The following is an 18,913-nucleotide window of genomic DNA, read 5'->3' as shown; positions in this document are numbered from 1 at the left end:
CTGGGACCAAGCAACGGGAGCTCACCCCGTCACAGGGATTCGAACCGCCGACCTTCTGATCAGCAAGCCCTAGGCTCAGTGGTTTAACCACAGCGCCACCTGGGACTAATTGTAGTCGTTAACAATTGTCAACAGGTTTACATACCCATTGAGTCAATCACCCATCTCCTACTACCCTTCTGAGAAAAACCCTGCCCCACCCTCCCAATATATATAAGGGTCTGGTAACTTCTGTTTCAGTGTATCTGAAGAAGTGTGCATGCACACAAAAGCTTATACCCAGAACAAACTTAGTTGGTCTCTAAGGTGCTACTGGACAATTTTTTTATTTTCAAAATCTGTGAGGCACAATATTTAAGACCCATATTGCATCAGGCTGTGGCAATCCAAGTTTTTGCACTGCAATAGTGTAATAATTTCTATAATAATGCCATGTTTGGATGTAAGAGAAAACATAGCAAGCACTCCCTGCACTCCCTGGTCTTCTCACTGCTCTTCATCTAATTCCAGTTGCTGCGGCATTTGAATCTGCTTCCTACATTGTTCTGCCACATTGCCTGTTAAGCATCCACATCGGTCCCTCACATCTTTGGAACCAGCAGGGCTGCAGCATGGCTGCTTGAAATGCAGTCTAACCAACCCATAATGGAAGCAGCTGCAAGGAGCCACAATCCCGCAGAAACCATTTCCAATGGCAGCCATGAATCTGAAATAATGTTTAAATTGGTTAAAGGAGCTATAAAATGATGTCCCCTGATCCTTGGGTTAAGTATTCACCAAAGGTGGTGGCTGTAATCCAGCAGAGCAAATGAACCACATCTGCACTAACAGAGGGTTTGCTTTCTTCTTAATTTTTTTTTGGCAAAGCAGCCCGTCCTCCCACCACATCACACACCACTTTGAAATCAGGGGAGTGATGGATCTTCAGTCACCCTGCCTTCCAGGCTATCCCCTCTGCCCCTTTGGCTCCACAGAACGGATCCTAGGCATTTACATGAAAGCATGTATTGTCATCTTCCACTTGCCTACAAGTTAAAAGCAAATGGAAGAATCAGCTAGGAACTTTTTTTTTGTTAACACACATTATTTATGACCTTGGATGTATTTATGGCATCCAGTCTCTTATTTTATGTACTTGGATAGAATAAAGAAACAGACAAAAGGAAAATTCAGCACACTGTGCATAGAAGGCCGACACTTGAGCCAAGCAAAGAGATCTGGGGGAAAAAGTATATGGCAAGACATACGTCTCCTTATGTCGAATAAATCTAAAAATACACCTTCATTTATAGGTTAAATCCTTCATCTTAATGAGGACTGCACCTAGAAAAAAGCAATTCTTCCATATACTGTAAAGCTCACTGTGGTAAGCACTTAAATGGGTAACTATAAAAAGTATCAGTGTGGTCAATGCTCTTACGGTATTCTTTGATAAAGATGAAACAATGTGCTTAAAACCCGAATACGAAGGGAAATCTCTCCTTTGTGCATGCCCCTTGTTCCTTAAGAAGAAAATTGTGAAGTCATGCCCTCACAAGCAAGCTAATCGAGCCATGCATGCCCCATGGTGGTCTGCGGAACTGATGGTGATGACATCTAGATTAGCCACCCTGAGCAAGCAAGTGAAAAGTCAAGGTACAATTTATTCTTATGAATGAACAGTGACTGTGGCAGAAAGCTCATGATAGATTAGATCTTTCTCAGGTAGTCATCTGGACCATCAAGGATGAGATGATGACCACTCGGTGGCTTGCTGTTACCAATCTACCAAGCGCTTAGTGGAATGAACTGCTCATGTTTGTTTCAACTTAACACCAGAGCTTGGGAAGAGTCCATAGATGTACCTTTCACATTTTCTTGTTTAGTTTTGTTGGATATTTATCAATATTTATGTAGCCTGGGGAGGTATACAAAAGAAGCTGACCATGTGCACACTCAACCCTTGTCCTTCCAAGTTTTCATGAACAGCTAGAGGCAGACTAGCTGAGTGAGTGGAAGGGTGGTTGATTATGTGGTTCCTGTAAACTTAAAACAGGCTTCTTCAAAACCTTCTGAAGCAGCTCGCTCTTGGTTCTATTATAGGATAAATTCCAGCTGGACTCAAACATTCCATCCCTGAGAAAGGTGCTCAGGTTTTAGGAGGCCTTTCTATATTTTCTATATTTAGGTCTTTCCGTTCTAGATGTGGATTTTCTATATTTAGGCCTAATATTGGAATGGAAACAGCCCCAGTCTCAATGACTGATGACCTTTGCCAAGAAGTACATACCTATCAGTTGTACTAGATCTGTCAGCAGCTTTAAATACCATGATATCCATCTGAATTGCTTAGCAAAAGTGGGACTTTGCTTTAAAATGTTATTCCAGTCCTGGAGGTTTGACTGCAAACACATTACCCATTGGCCTCTGGCTTCCCTCAGGGTTCCATCTTACACGAAACCATTCAGAGATTTAGATTAGAGTGTCACCAATATGCAGATGATGCACAGTTCTCTCTTCTTTCCATCTACAGATACTATTGCCATTATAAATAAGTGCCCAGGACAGTAATGGACCGGGTGTGGGCTACCAAACTGAAGCCTAGTCTAGACGAGACAGGTGGTCTCATGGGTCCATAAGACTGTTGATCCATGAATAATGATTTAATTAGTGTTGGTTGGGATTTTACTTCCCTTAAGAACACAACATGTTCTTAATGGAACGCTTTTGCTCAGCTTAGGTTGCTGCACCAAATATTGCCATTCCTGGAGATTGAAGATTGGCTATGGGAATATCTTTCTTAGTTACATCATGTCTAGACTACTGGAATGCAGTCTGTCTAGGTTGCCTTTGAAAACTGGTCTAGAATATGACAACTGCATTTGTTAATGGGAGCTACCTATCACAAGCATCTGCACTGGCTTCTAGTTTGTTTCGGTCCCCAATTCAAAATTCTATTAATGACCTGTAAAGCCATGTATGATTTGGGCCAGTATATCCAAAGAACTACTTTATCTTGTATGATCCTACTTGCTTTATTAAGATCATCATCATAGGTTCTCATATCCTATACATATTATCCTTCTGACTGTGACCAGGGAGACCTCATTGTAGTCATGCCAAGGTTCCGGAATTCCCTTCCTAGTAAACCTTGTATTGCCATTTTGGTGGCTGGCAAAGATCATCCTTCTTAGAAAAGCCTCTGGCTAAGATGCTTTTTATGCTACAAAGATGTAGTGTCGGTTGTTATCATCATCACCTGCTGCTTTTACAAGGACGTTTTTATAGATTATGCTTTAGCTCACTGTTTAAAGCCCCTTAAGTTTTGTAATGTTTGTTTAATGTTTCATTGTTTTAATAATGATGTTGTAAGCTGTCTTGACTATTTTTAGGGAAAGTAGGTATAAAAATTTTAAATAAATGTTTATCTCTGCTGCTGTCTGCCAGGAGAAAAAACAATAGAAAGATTTTAGTAGTGTATTCCTTCTATCCTGTTTTAATTGGACTAGCCCAGCCAGGATGAGATATATGTTATTTCATTCTTAATCATTCTAACGGAGGAGCACTTGTGGATTGGGGTGGGGGGAATCCATCATGTTCTGACCTTTCCACAAAAAAGAAAATCACATTGCCAATGGAAGAAAAATCTTGCTTGGTAACAGGCTTTACTATGGATAATAATAGAACAAAATCTGTATGGGAAGCATGCAAAAAAAATTCATTCATAAAAAAAACCCTGCTTCTGGCAAGATAAATGATTTAAAATCCCAAGGAGAGAAATTATCCTTTTTTAGTTTTGGGATACCCTGATGTTGCTTACACTATTTAAAATCTAATAGATTCACATGTTAAAATGCATTGAAACTTTAAGCTTCAGAATAAAATTAGCAACGTGCAGTGCCTGCCAATGGGCAGCATTCACGTCCCATGTGAGACAGAGTGTGTGACAGACTTCAAAAATTAATTCTGAGCGGGCACCTGTTTACAGGAATTTCCTGTTGAATCTGAATCACATTTAATAAGTTTCAATGACGCAGCTTATGTCGTTTTGTCTAGGCGTTCTTAATAAATGTGGATGTATATCATATAGCCATCTAAAACTCAAGCATTATTACATATTTCAAGATATTAGTTAAAAGTCTGTGAACTTACATAGATGTGGATAAACTAGATTTACCTACCAAGATTCCTTTTAATTGCCTTTTGGCCCATAAACCTATGTTCTCATCAAGAGAATCTTAAAGGCTTACATAATCTTACTTGTCTGTGAACAAGTCACAAATCTAAATGAAAGCAAGTGTAAAAAAGTCACGAAAGCTATCAGGTAACAAGGAACACCAGCCACCAAAAGGAAAGATCAGAAGGAGTTGAGGGAAGAACAGGGCCAGTCCTACCATTAGGTGGAGTGAGACAATTGCCTCAAGCAGCAGTTACTAGGGGGCAATGGTGGTTGCCCGCCACCCTCTGGTCACTCCTCCTGAGCCCCCTGGCCATTTCCCTCTGTGTCAATGTGGCACCATACACCCCTAAGCTAGCCTGCTGCCCTCAGATACACTGACAGCCGCCGAGATCACATAACACCGGTCTTGAAAGATCTACATTGGCTCCCAGTACGTTTCCGAGCACAATTCAAAGTGTTGGTGCTGACCTTTAAAGCCCTAAATGGCCTCGGTCCGGTATACCTGAAGAAGCGTCTCCACCTCCATCATTCTGCCCGGACACTGAGGTCCAGCACCGAAGGCCTTCTGGCGGTTTCCTCGTTGCGAGAAGCCAAGTTGCAGGGAACTAGGCAGAGGGCCTTCTCGGTGGTGGCGCCTGCCCTGTGGAATGCCCTCCCAACAGGTGTCAAAAAGGAAAACAACTACCAGACTTTTAGAAGACATCTGAAGGCAGCCCTGTTCAGGGAGGCTTTTAATGTTTAATAGATTATTGTGTTTTATTCTTCTGTTGGAAGCCGCCCAGAGTGGCTGGGGAGAAATAATAAATTATTATTATTATTATTATGACAGATGTATTTCATTGTCAGAAGTGAAATAAGATTCAGCTGCTAGTCCAGTCAGCTTCTGTACATGGAATGAGGAGGCTATTTTGCCCTTTGCCTTAGGTAGCAAAATGTCTTGGTTTGGCCCTGGGGAAGAATACAATAGGTACACTGAGATGTCCAATCTTTTTGTATCATTAGACAACACCTAGATGTTAGCAGACGTATCAGGGCTCATGACTACGACTTGCGAATGAGTAAGATAAAAGACTGTAGTTGAGTAGTGACTACTACCCGTCTTATATAATCTGACTAACACTTACAAAGGGATGACCTTCCGTTCCACAGGAACAAACAAAAACAAAATGCAAAACAACTGAGCAATAGCAATAGAGATAAAGAAATCCTGGAGGGCTGCAGTGCTGAGATTTCTGCCTTTGTAAAAGGCCCATCTGCCCTTGTTTTTGATGTAGGTTTGGAGTGCTGTCACACCTCGCCCTTGCCCATAGCGGCAGCAACACTACACGGACAGAGGGGGCCTGGCAACTCGTAACATCTGGGATTGACTACTAGCATGCACTGTATAGGGGGCTGCTCTTGAAGACCTGTCAGGGCCTTCAGTTGGTTCAAAAATAAAAATGCATCTGCTCAGCAGTGGGGTGGCATGGGTTATATGAAACAATCTCGTCCCAATTCTGAAATGATGTCAATGAATTCCTGTGCGTTTTCAGTGCAATTCAGAGTGCTGGCATTTACCCAGAGAGCTTTATATTTGGGAGAGGGATTTTTCAAGCCCTGTTTGTGCTTTGAATGTATATGGTAGGATTCTTCACTGAGTCATCCTGCTTGGGGAGTAACTGGAAAGCTCCCTCCCTCCCTTCACAATGCCTGACGCCTACAGCCCTTACCTCTCAGGGACAGGTAAAAACTTTTTCTCCAACCAGGCATTTTATAATTCTGTATACAGTTGTATCTTGGTTGTCGAACGCCCTGGAACTCGGACGTTTTGGCTCCCAAACACTGCAAACCCAGAAGTGATTGTTCCATTTAACATTCCTTTTGGAACACGAACATCTGACGGGGCCAATCAGAAGCTGTGATTTGATTTCCAAACGTTTTGGAAGTCGAACAGACTTCTAGAACGGATTCTGTTCAACTTCCAAGGTATGAATGACTGTATTGCTGTTTCCAGTACTGGAACTTTACTGCAACTGTTTTACCTTCTCTGGGCAGTCTTTAGCTTTTGCATTTATATATGTTGGTGGAGGGGGGGGGTGGATTCTACTGTCATGTTTTCAAAGCCACTTCAAACAATTCTGAAAAGGTGGCATACAAATCTATTTAATAATAATACACAGCAACAGCACAGGTCTTTCCATTAGCCCTTTGAATGTAAAGTTGAGTTGAAGTTTTCCAAGATAGTTTGCTTCATGTATAAGCACAGAATCAAGTATTAAAAGTTTAAGGGATAAGTTGCCTCCTATTCTGTGATAAATGATCAACCAGCAGATGGCAATGTCCATTTTCCAGTAGCTTTGGAATGCCCGAGTTCCTATATACTCTCTGCACCTTGACAGCCAATAAAGCTTTACTCTAGCCATCACCCCTGCCATTTCATCACAACTAGCTCCACAGACCATTGTTGGGGCAAACACAACCCATCAAGGGTAATTGTAAAGTTATCTGTCTGGACAGGTACTTTGTGCTCTGAGAATGCAGGGGTGCTGTCTGGGAGAGGGAAATGTATTTTATGTATTACATTTATATTTCAATGCGAAACCTTTAGAATGCCCTCGGTGTAAAGTGGCATATATCCAAAGTATTCTGCAAATGACCTTTGCTCTGTATTGTCCTGCCCCAGGGTTGATGAAAAGGTTCAGAAAACGTTTTAGCTATCTGGCCAAAACGTTTGATCTTATGCTGGCGGAACTTTTTCCTGCTTCTCTGCAGATAATTTATTTATATGGACAATTTATATACCGCTTAACTGCAGTTGTCACTAAGTGTACTCAGTACAGACAAAAAATAAATTAAAACTATAAAATCACAATACAGTTAAAATGCCTGCTGGAATAAAAAAGTTGGCACCTGAAGTTCAACAGGGTGGGGCCCACACTACCTGAATGCACAACTCCTAATGGGTACGAGTTGCGCATATGAGCCACGGGAGACCACTAACAATGACTCCTCAAAAGACCTCAATGACCAGCCAGAATAACATATCAAAGGGGAGAGGTAAACATTACAGTTCATCAGGATGGTTTGAATACACTACAATTGAAATTTATGATGGCCATTCCTTAAATGGTGGATGAGTTATAGTAAGAGTAGCACTGCAAACATGGCCCCTTGTAAAATCTGAATCTTGTGATTCATTGTTCTTGCTGCATCAAAGTTGTCACAGTCATGTAACTGTGGACTTAGGAAAAGGCTTAAAGGCAATCTATACTGTCTGACAGATCATCTATACCAAACACCCTCAAAATTTAACAATTCTAATTACTCGCTTTGGTTTGCTCACTGCAATGTGTAACCTTCCAGAATCTGCTAAGATAAAACTGTATTGACCACCAGATAGAAACTACAGTGAAGAACTTCTATCCTGGGATACAAAGACAAAACAGCTTTCTCTAGGAGCCAAAGTGCAGTGGCATACATGTGCTGTGTGCAAAAAAAATCTACCGTTGGCACCTTCACTTAAAAGAACCTGAACTAGCACAGGAGAGAAAGGCCACTGCCATAAACCCTAAAAAGCTTTTGCCAGTCAGGGTAGACTGGGCTTGATGGGTCAATGGTTTGATTCAGGAAAAAGCAGCTTCACAACACTCCTAGGAACATGATGATGGTTGAATTTAGCAAACTGTCACATGTTCATTTGATGCCTTCCTTGGCCAAATGATACAAAAATAAGAGTGTTCACTCACTCAACTCATTAAAAACTTGCACAGTGAAATAGTTGAAAGATGGCATTGTTGTGCACTGCAAGTTCTCCATGCACCCAGATAGAGGCAGGCATCACTGTTTGCTCAAGAATCCATAAGAAATGGACCACAACTTATTTGGAAACTGTTTTTCAGCTGAAGTTCTCAGAAAGGCTTATAGAATGCAGCTATATGTTAAAAAACAGAAAGCCTTGTTTAAAGGTTTTTCATGTGGCACCATGAAAAACAAAGATGGTGCCAGGCAAACCTCTCCAAGGCAAGGTACCAGAACTGAAAAGGACTTGTCTTTGGTCAACAGCCACTTTACTTAAGATAGCGGAGGGACTTTGAATAAGGACTCTGAGACCCACCTTAAAAGTCCAGGAAGATTTAAGCAGAGGCAGATGGTCCTTTAGGAATCCGCAAGGTTTCTGGGAACAGCTGTCAAGATTGTATGCCTCAATAAGCCCTCTTTGTTAGCATCAGTGATTCACTTTGTTAGCATCAGTGAAATTCACTTTGTTAGCATCAGTGAAATATTTCATTACTCTGAGCAGTACCTGTCAACCTAGCAGTTTGAAAGCACACTTGTGCTAGGAGATAAATAGGCATCGCAGCAGCAGGAAGGTAAACAGTGTTTCTATGAGCTCTGGCTTCCATCACGGTGTTCCGTTGTGCCAGAAGCAGTTTAGTCTTGTTGGTCACATGACCTGTGGACAAACGCCGGCTCCCTCAGTCTGAAAAATGAGATGAGTGCCGCAACCCCATAGTCACTTTTGACTGGACTTAATCGTCCAGGGGTCCTTTACTTTTAAAAATCAATAATGTCTACCAGTGTGTGTAATGGAAATCCACTTGGGCAACAGGATTTCTGTTTTCTCCCCTCTCCAGCCTCTCATACCCACCCTGCTCTGCTGGGTCATCCAATCCTTCTGGGTAGATTTTTGGGTGTGCAGATGGCTGCAGTGGGGAGCAGAGAATGGGGAAGACCCAGTGATTATGCCATGTTGGACCGCACCCTATTTCTACCGAATAGAGAAATCAGCTAGTAGACTGTTATTTTACTAGTTGGGCAATTGCTTCTTCTTCCTTCGCAACTACATCAAATTGTGTGAAATTAAGACAGAAGCTTTGTTGTTTCGGGTAACTGAAGGCTTCTCAGCAATAGCGATAAAGCAGATCCATTGTTTTTGTCATCCAGGGTTTCACCTTGGTAGGCAAAATTAAAAACGTCTTCGTGTAAAGTCTATTATTAAACTAATCAGCATCCAACAATATAAAAAAGATAGAGCATATGGAAAAATAGCTGACATCAGAGCAGGAGAGACAGGATTAGATCTTGCATGATTTCAAGTACAAATAGATCCCTCTGGGATTTAGTGGATTAATATTTTCTCTCTCTCAGACACTGCTCGGAATTAATGAGGGTACCTGCAACAATGCTGGCAAGCTGCTGAGTCCTGGTGATGGGGTAGATGCTGCGTGCCTGAACAACTGCTGAAGCTATTTTCTTGGCGTGCCTCTCCTCCCCGTATGTTCTCAGGATGGACGCAAGTGCCTGTTGATCTAAAGCATTCACAACATCAGCAGCGGTGGGCATGTCAGGATACCTACGCACAAGAACAGCCAATTAGTTCACTGACGTCAGCTTTCATTGACAAGGGGTGAAGCTTCACAGCATTGAGACATAAAGTCAAACACACATTCACTGCATGCAAGTGCTTCTGAGATTTCTCAATAAGAGGCAGAGATCATTTTAAAGCAGAAATAGCTCCTATCTTGTAAATCACCTCTTATTAATTCATATGGAAGCTTTCTCCCTCCAACTCCAACCTCCCAACATTAATTAGCTATAAGAAGTAGTTGAGATGCCTTTTATCATAAACTTTAACATTATAGCAGTAGCTCAAATAAAATTCAAAAGACAAAATACTGCTAAGGCTGCCTTTGCTTGTATAATGCCAGGAGATGAACTCATTTTACAAGCAGATATTTTTCCAAGACATCACATTGCTTGATCTATTTCCTGATAAAAAAAGAGAACCTTAATCTCTGTGACCTTTTCCCTCACATCTGGTGTTATGAAAAATGATCTTCTGTGAGGTATTTAACGATCACTTAAAGGTCTCTCAATTCAGAAATGGTCTCTCTTTTAGAAGAAAGGTAGTAGAAATGATCAGCCTGGAAAACACTCCCAGAACATAAGGGAGAAACCAGCATTTCTTTCAGTTGCCTTTTTGGAATGATCTGAGGGATTTTATGTATCAGCAGGAGCAGAGACTGATTCAGAGTCCTGTGTGCTCATCACAGGCAAGGGACTTTGTTATAAACATTAGACCACCCAAATCCACAAGAAACAGTACAATCAGGTTGTACAATAGTACAAACTTAAGCAAGATTTATTGACCTGAACCAATGTGACAATTTAGTCACTAGAAAAACGTTGTGAGGCAAATAAGTTTGTGTGCTTTAAGACACACCCCCCCCCCAGCACTGTTCCAAAGTGCAGTTGGTGGGGAGGGTCTTCAGAATTATAGATCTCCCAGAAACTGCAAAGTAGGATACCAATGAATCAAAAAGTTTCATTTGTATTGGTTCTTTATTTGGATTATTTCATTTTGTTGTTGTTGTTGTTGTTTAGTCGTTTAGTCGTGTCCGACTCTTCGTGACCCCATGGACCACAGCACGCCAGGCACTCCTGTCTTGCACTGCCTCCCGCAGTTTGGTCAAACTCATGTTCGTAGCCTCGAGAACACTGTCCAACCATCTTGTCCTCTGACGTCCCCTTCTCCTAGTGCCCTCAATCTTTCCCAACATCAGGGTCTTTTCCAAGGATTCTTCTCTTCTCATGAGGTGGCCAAAGTATTGGAGCCTCAGCTTCACGATCTGTCCTTCCAGGGAGCACTCAGGGCTGATTTCCTTAAGAATGGATAGGTTTGATCTTCTTGCAGTCCATGGGACTCTCAAGAGTCTCCTCCAGCACCACAATTCAAAAGCATCAATTCTTCGGCGATCAGCCTTCTTTATGGTCCAGCTCTCACTTCCATACATCACTACTGGGATGTATGGAAGTGAGAGCTGGACCATAAAGAAGGCTGATCTTTACCTCATTTTACCTCATTTTAAAAAACAACAACACACTTAACCACACACAGACTATGTTATCAAATTTCAGCAGGACTAAAGCATATTTCTTTCTTTCTTATGGAGGTCAGGGGTTGATTGTGCTTTGAGTGACATGAAATCTGTCAAGCCCCTTAGCAATCTCATTTAATGGTTAACAATTCTTAAGAGAAATATACATGGCTGATTTCAAGAACAATTTATGCAGATCTTGGCTTAGGTTATGCTTTTCCTGGCTATATTAATTTGCATTTGTAATACCACAAACACTCTGCTGATTTTTATAAACAGAGCTTCTGGAAATATTTTTTGACTAAAATCTTTAAAAGTGGTCTCTAATGTGTTCATTCATTCTATCTGCTCTATCAATCTGTGCATCAGACACCAAAGTTCTGCCAGTACTGAAGCCATCGGAATTGTACTAGCTCATTGCCATTATAAACTATAAATGTTCCACTTGGCTCATCTAACAGTAGGCTCAATGCAATACTGATTCCAAAATACTTTTTAATGAAGTGTACTTATTGTTGAAGACACTTGGCAGGTTATACACAGCTGCTATACATTCAGTAAAATGTACAGCCACACAACGTAATACTCCAGTTTTCCACACTGACACTAGTAGGCAACAGTTATCTATGTGGGGACATTTCAAAATGGGCAATGCCTTTTGATTCAGAAGCTTACGGAGTTTTTGTTGTTATTGTTTACAATTCCAAGAAACCACCTGGAAGAAAAGCATAAGTGATCTAATCAAAGGGATAAGAAAGATGCTTATATAGGAATTGCCTCATTGGTCATACTCCAGCGAATCTTTTACATACATTTCAGTTCTGTGTTCCATATGGTTTGCTGTTGCTGTCATCAACCATAGTTTCTATTTTAAATGCCAGGTTTAAAATCCATGTGCTTGCAAACATTTGTAACGAGCCAACAAGCAAAACAAACACTGGGACTACTAAGGCCTACACCTTTAACATTAGGAAAAGTATTCTGCAATGGGGGGGGGAGATGATTTATGATGTATATGCAGAGGCAGATATGGGGATTTGATCGCAGCTCTGCAACATGAAAAGGAAATTAAATTCAGCATGCTAGTCAAAAATTGATTTCTTGTTGAAGAAAGAAATGTTTTATCAATATGTACCTGCCACCATCCATCCTCATGTCCAAAGGACCATCTTTTCTTAGGGAAAAACCTCTTTCTGGAGTATCAAGTTGCATCGAAGAGCAACCGGCATCCAAAAGAACTCCATCCAGACTCCCTGGCTGCACTCCAGCCAAAGTTAACAAGGCTTCTGCTTGACTAAACTGTCCAAGAAGAGCTTGGATTTGTTGCCTACAAGAAAAAAAGAGGAGAAAATAATATACATAATTAGCAAAAGGATAGCAATGTTTAACCTTAATTTTCTCCTGGATCCCTATGCATATAATCAGCAACTCCTTCATCTGAAGTCAGCAGCACTGTGACTGGAATGTCTATTCTCATTGCAATTTGGTATGCTTACTTGGATAAGGACCTAAGAGAAGTTCAAAAATCTTTTAAGTCTTTGTTCTACCAATGAAAAAGAATAAAATGCAACACTAGTGCCCTATGATATAAAACAAGACCACAGATGACTGCTTTATGTGTCAAAATGCATGGGTGTGTAACTTTTTTTAGTTCTAAAGAAAGAAATTAAATTCAGAGTTGCTGTTTGATCTCTTAAATCCACACTGCTGCTTTACTCAAAGCACAGCTTTTGCAACATCAGGAGAAACAGCGATTGTACCAAGCGAACACCTTGCTTCCTCAACTGGTGCACACATTTTGTCAAGATCACTAAGGTGAATGAAATAACTCTCAGAGGTACACAATGAACCTAACCACCAAAGGTCTACTCATAAATTAACAGCCTTGCTACTGCTGCCAGATCAATACCTGAATGAGACTACATGGAGGCATTTTTCAACTAGTTAATTGAGAAGTTGGGTGTGTGGGAAGGAAATTGGATTGAATGATATGGTGTTCAGGGGCCTGTCAGAATGTATCAGGGGGCACAAGTGTCAATTAGGGATGAACAGGCAAGTGAAAGGTATGTCCAACAGAAATAGAGCACAACTTTTCATTCTCAAGGTGTCCTGTTATCATTTCCCATTTATTTAGTTTAAAAAGACTATGTTCCACCCCACACAGAAGAAAACTGTGCCTGGTTAAGAAAATCTGATGACATCTAAGCTCTGAAAAAAGTAAAATGAATGTGCAGCAATTCAAGGTCCTTAGCACATTATTATTTTTTCATAATTCACCTCTTTTCCCAGAAGACTCATAAAATCCTTGAGTAGTAGTATTTCTACTTTTCAATTGGGGAACTGTATAAGACAAAGGAGGCAATTTTAAGTGAGCTGCCCAAGGATGAATAGTAATGATGATAAAATTGGATTGGCATTTAGGAAATTCACAACCCAAGGGTTTATAACTTCAAACTGACTTTATCATAACCATCTTAGATATCCACACACACACACACACAATTTTTTTGGCCCTCACCCAGGGGCGTAGCCAGGATGAAAATCAGGGGGGCAAGGGGCGGGGCCAAGGGGCGGGGCCACACTGGAGCAGCCCGAAATCGGGCTGCTCCGACTCACTCCTCCCCCTCCGTGATAGGAAGGGACGAGGGGGAGCCAGGATCAGCCCGAAATCGGGCTGCTCCGACTCCCTCCTCCCCCTCCGCGATAGGAACGGACGAGGGGGAGCCAGGATCAGCCCAAAATCGGGCTGCTCCGACTCCCTCCTCCCCCTCCGCGATAGGAACGGACGAGGGGGAGCCAGGATCAGCCCGAAATCGGGCTGCTCCGACTCCCTCCTCCCCCTCCGCGATCGGAAGGGATGAGGGGGAGCCAGGATCAGCCCGAAATCGGGCTGCTCCGATCCCCTCCTCCCCCTCTGCAATCACTGGGGCAGGTGGAGGGAAAGCCCCAGAGCCGCGCAAAGCGGTTGCCTGGCTTTCCCTCCGCCCGCCCCACAGCCAGTCCGGCTAGAAGGGACGTCTCCCTTCTCCCTTGCTGGCTGTGGGGCGGAGGGAGGGAAAGCCAGCCAAACGCTTTGCGCGGCTCTGGTGCTTTCCCGCCGCCCGCCCCACAGCCAGCCAGGGAGAAGGGAGACGGCACCGGGCGGGCAGTGGGGCAGGCTGGCCAGTGGCCCTGCTTCTAGGGGGGGCAATTGCCCCCTCCTGCCCCCCTGCCTACGCCCATGTCCTCACCACTTTTTTTCCTCCATTTTGCATAACATCCACACTTGAATGGCCTTCTAACTACTATCTGAAATATTCAACTGATTCTTTTGCCTTCCTTTCCTTTGTTCCTAATTCCTTTGCATTAAGGTTCTTCATTTTAAAGAAATATTCTAAAGAAATTGCTGTTAAAATGTCTGCTGCTCCCACTTTAACAATAATTCTGCCTGTTGCGTAAAAGCCACAGAAATAAAGTGGGGGTGGGGGCAGGTCTTTGCACCTATGATCACTTTCACAGCTATTGTTCGGCAGTTCATAGCAAGGGTAGGTAATTCCCAAATCACAGCATTCTATTAATGTCACTTGCTGCTTAATCTTAGCAGTTAACTGCCGCCTGCCAACACTAGCAACCCAAAGTGTTTCGCTTAATGTAAGGAACATGCCAAAAGTCAATGCTTTCGAAAAGAAGCTTATTTCTGAACTTCAAACAGAAAGGTCTATTTACAGATTCGGCTTTTTTCCGTGAGATAGTTAACATGTATGCCTACAAGTGACAATTTGCATGGACACTCGCTTGGAAACTTGGGGAAAGGCTCAGTCAGATGTTATATAGTGATTACTCTCAAAAGCTAGCAGTTCAGGGCTAAAACTTCTACAGCCATTGACTTTCTGACAGAGCAACTCCAATTATTATTTTCATTGAATAAAGACCAAGCCCTTTGCGGGGGGTGTTTTTAAAATTGGGAGGAGAAACTGGCATAGAAAGAAAGCTAAGAGTACATGGTTTTGGTTTTTTTGGGGGGTGGGGTGGGGAGAAAAGCAACTGGACTGATTCTCAGTGATACTGTACATGTGTATATGTGTGTGTGGGGGGGGGTTGTCTTCTAGTGATAGTGAACATTCCTGGAAACGCCCCTTCTGTATATCAAGCAACAACATGTGACATATTCACCGCCTCTACCAAAACCACACCAGCCACTAATTTCCCTGATAAAAGGTGTCAGTAGGGAGTTGATTTGCAGAGAAGTGAGGAGGACTTACCGTAACTCTTTCCCTGCCCAATTTTTTCTCCTCAGCCAGTTTTACACCCATGGGGCTAGAATCTAAATTGTGCAAAATTATGTGGGAAGGCTATGTTACAAAGCAAAAAAAAAAAAAAAAACTGTTGGGGAGGGACAGGCCCACCACTTCCCAACTGCAAATGCCCCTTCTCCACCCCAGATTAATGTTATAATGGGGCTCTCATAACTTGTAGTTCTAGCATCAGAGAAACATTCAAGTGGATTGTTCCTCTAGGTGCATTCAGTTCACTTGCTTTTCCATCGTTACTGATTTCACAGAAGAAGGTATTAACAGGCATAGAAAACATGGTCTTTAGGTTCAGCATTGTTAAGGGAACGTTGAAAGAAGGTTCAAGAGAATTCTCATCCAGGCTTGTCAGAACTCAGCTCAAGTAGCCAATAGAAAAGAGACTTTTTGTGTTCTCTGCTTGGGTATGTTCCTTATAGCAGCTGTCACTTTATCCAAATTCATATATTCTACTAATTTAACTTCCCATTCCTGTACCGATGGTACCTCCTCCCCCTTCCATTTTTGCGCTATCAAGATCCTCGCTGCCATTCCGGCATATAATAATATATTCCTTCTATCCTTTGGGATGCTTTCGGGAACCATACTTAACAAAAATAGCTCTGGCTTTTTTATCAAATGTTAACTTTAATATACTTTTCAACTTTTCATAAACCTTGTTCCAAAACTCTTGAAATTTTTTTTGCGATGTCACCAGCAATGTATATATGTTCTAATGTGTGTGTGTGTGTGTGTGTGTGTGTGTGTGTTTCCCATTTATCTGGGAAACTTTCAGAGAAGCTGCATTGAGTTCTTGAACAAAATTACAGGTATCTTGGCCAATTTTTAAAAAATCTCAAGAGCTCTCTCTCTCTCTGTGAGACAGAGATTTGAACAGAAAGGCAAACACACATCAGTATCTCCCCTGCCCCACCTTGCTACCCGGCATCGAAGTGTTTTTTGCACTGGTGTTATGCCATAAACACCAGCTGAAAGATTTCTGGTGACAACATACAGACCTGATGCCAGCAACCCAAAGCAACTAATGGTCATTCAGAAGTCTTGCTGATGAACACTGTTCCAATTACCTCAGCAGGATGAGTGCACAATAATTACTGCCATGTTGGAATCATACACAAGATGCTCTGCCTTACGGGAGGAGAAAGGAAACTTCACTCTGACCAATAGGGCGCTTGTTTCCCATTGAATAAATGGAAGGTGATTCACTCTGCCTGTTGATTTAAACGTTTTGCTAAGACAATGCTCATCCATTAAAAAATATTTTAGATCCTACAAATCGCTTTTGCCTGTTTTATCTGTTGGCTCTGCCAGCTTTATTTTGTGTTTTTATTGCCGTTTCATGTGTTTTATGGGGATGGAGTCTTTTTGCTTTGTTTGAAGCTACCTTGAAACCACCTGCAATGAAAGGCAGAATATAAATCCTATAAATAAATAACACCCAGTGTTAAGAATATCAGTCTGACAATGAGGAGTCAATGTCTCTTGTGTCAGCAGGTCCTCCAGGTGAGCTTTGTAACTCAATAGGCTGGCATTGTAATCAGAATCCCGTCCAGCATAAACAGTCTCATTCCCTAGGACAGTTGTTCTGAAGCCAGCAGCTATAGTTCAGAGACTGCCTGAGTTCCCTGGTCACTCTACCTACATACAGCACCATCTTAGAGTACCCAAGAACAGACTTCAGGTCCTGGCAGGATACCTGAATGAGATATATTTGATCTAGTTTCTAAACTGTTGCAACCTACTCGAGATCTTCTGCTGATACTCCTCTGACAGACAGAAGCTTGTGTTGAGGACCACTCTCCAAGAAATGGAGAGGATGAGGAAAGAGTTACTTCTCTTCTTGACAATTAACTATCTTCTTCTCAACAAACAAGCAACAGCTGTGTCTGATCTGAATGTGTAGATACACCTCCACAGGTCACAGAATCAGAGTTGGAAAGGATCACAAAGATCTTAAAAGTCCAACCACTTTCCAAAGCAGGAAATCCATTGCTGGGCATCTATTTTGTGCTTAAAAACATATAATGAAGATGAGGCCACCACCTACCAAGATAGTCTGTTCCATACCACTAGGAAATTCTTTCTAATATTTACTCTTAATCCTTCATCTTGCAATTTGAACCCTTTTGTTTGGACCCTATTGCTTGCCTGCAGCATTATTTAGATATCTGGATCACCATGTTATTGTGAAGTGCTTCAGGGATCCCTGCTCCTGCTTCACCTTTTGACAAGCCCAAAATGCCCTGGAGGCAATTGCACTTCACCTTCACCAAATCCAATACCCACAACTACTAGCTACAATATGTTAGGATAAGGAATGAGATAATAGACCAGGGTGTGAGGAGAAGATATATGAGCAACTCTGACTGATCTCTGCTTACTATGTGCTTCTCTGCCACTTATTCCCTGCCCCACCACTCTGTTTTTCTTCTTTTTGTATGTGCTTTTAAATGGTTTTGAGTGTTTCTAGTGAAATGATTGTGTGTGTTTAGGTGTATCTGTTTTAATTTATGCTGTGAGCCATTTTGGATTCTGTACTGGGAAAGGCCGGGTATTAAATAAATGAATGCACACAAACACAAAAACAAAGCATGTGTCTGGCACAAGTTCTCAAATTAAAAATAACGTAAAATTATTTGAATAGAAAAATATTGTGTCTCAGTAGGCAGAATATGCTACATCTATCCACAAATCACAGGAAGCTCAAATTTATATTGAGACCTCAGGACACTTAGCAATTTTAGGAAAGAATCACATGCTTCAACTATGGCCAGGTTAAGCTTTTTGTTGTTCCAGGTTCTGTCAGCAGCCATCAATCTCCGAACGTAAAGAAAATGAAAAATGGCAGGATAAAAAAAATCCAATTTCTTTTAATATACACTGCAAGCAAAGCTCATATTCTCAAATTTAACAACTGTCATTCATGGCTTCCTACTGCAAATGAAAACCACAGAAATGTTAATTTCAAGCACCTATAGACTGTACTGTACAATTTAATTACACTATAAACTCCAAATGACATATTCAAGAGTCCAGATATTTGGAATTTATGGTTAAAAACCCACAATGGGTTAAAAGGCTCTATAGCTAAATGGTCATATTTAGGATACAAAACATATTGTGTAGAGCAGGCATGGCCAATCTTGGCCCTCCAGCTGTTTTGGGACTACAACTCCTATCATCCCTAGCTAACATGTTTTGGGACTACAACTCCCATCATCCCTAGCTAACAGGACCAGTGGTCAGGGATGATGAGAATTGTAGTCCCAAAACAGCTGGAGGGCCAAGTTTGGCCATGCCTGGTGTAGAGCAACTGGAAGAAAGGACAATCCCAATTGGCACTAGTCTCAAATATATAATACCTACAAGATTGGGAATCCTTCACCTTTTTGACACCTTTCTCTTTAAAAAAAAAAATCATGTTAACACAAACCTCAGTTTTGGTGTTCATTTATCGTAAGAAAATATCAGATGGTTATTTAAAGCAATTGGCCAATTATAAATTAAGACCTGATTACTAGCTTCTAATAAAAGATACCTCTCAGTTCATTCCTCCACTCATTTAATTCAGAGGAGCAATCTTGTAGCTAAATGGCACAATAAAGGTG

At 41.7% G+C, this 18,913-nt stretch overlaps 1 protein-coding gene across 1 annotated transcript in view; it reads right to left on the bottom strand.

Moving 5' to 3' along the window:
* Positions 1–18,913, bottom strand: part of METTL15 (methyltransferase 15, mitochondrial 12S rRNA N4-cytidine) — an 89,503-nt gene that overhangs the window by 6,805 nt on the left and 63,785 nt on the right. The window contains exons 4-5 of the mRNA XM_035117786.2: positions 12,152–12,343; positions 9,313–9,491 (exon numbers count right to left, since the gene is read on the bottom strand). Of these exons, the coding sequence (XP_034973677.2) occupies positions 9,313–9,491; positions 12,152–12,343 (371 nt within the window). The remainder of the gene's footprint in view (positions 1–9,312; positions 9,492–12,151; positions 12,344–18,913) is intronic.

The sequence above is a fragment of the Zootoca vivipara genome, chromosome 1, assembly GCF_963506605.1.
Source record: "Zootoca vivipara chromosome 1, rZooViv1.1, whole genome shotgun sequence".
NCBI classification, from domain to species: Eukaryota; Metazoa; Chordata; class Lepidosauria; order Squamata; family Lacertidae; genus Zootoca; species Zootoca vivipara.
Note: the sequence above shows the minus strand (reverse complement) of the source record. Positions and strands in the feature narration are given on the sequence as shown.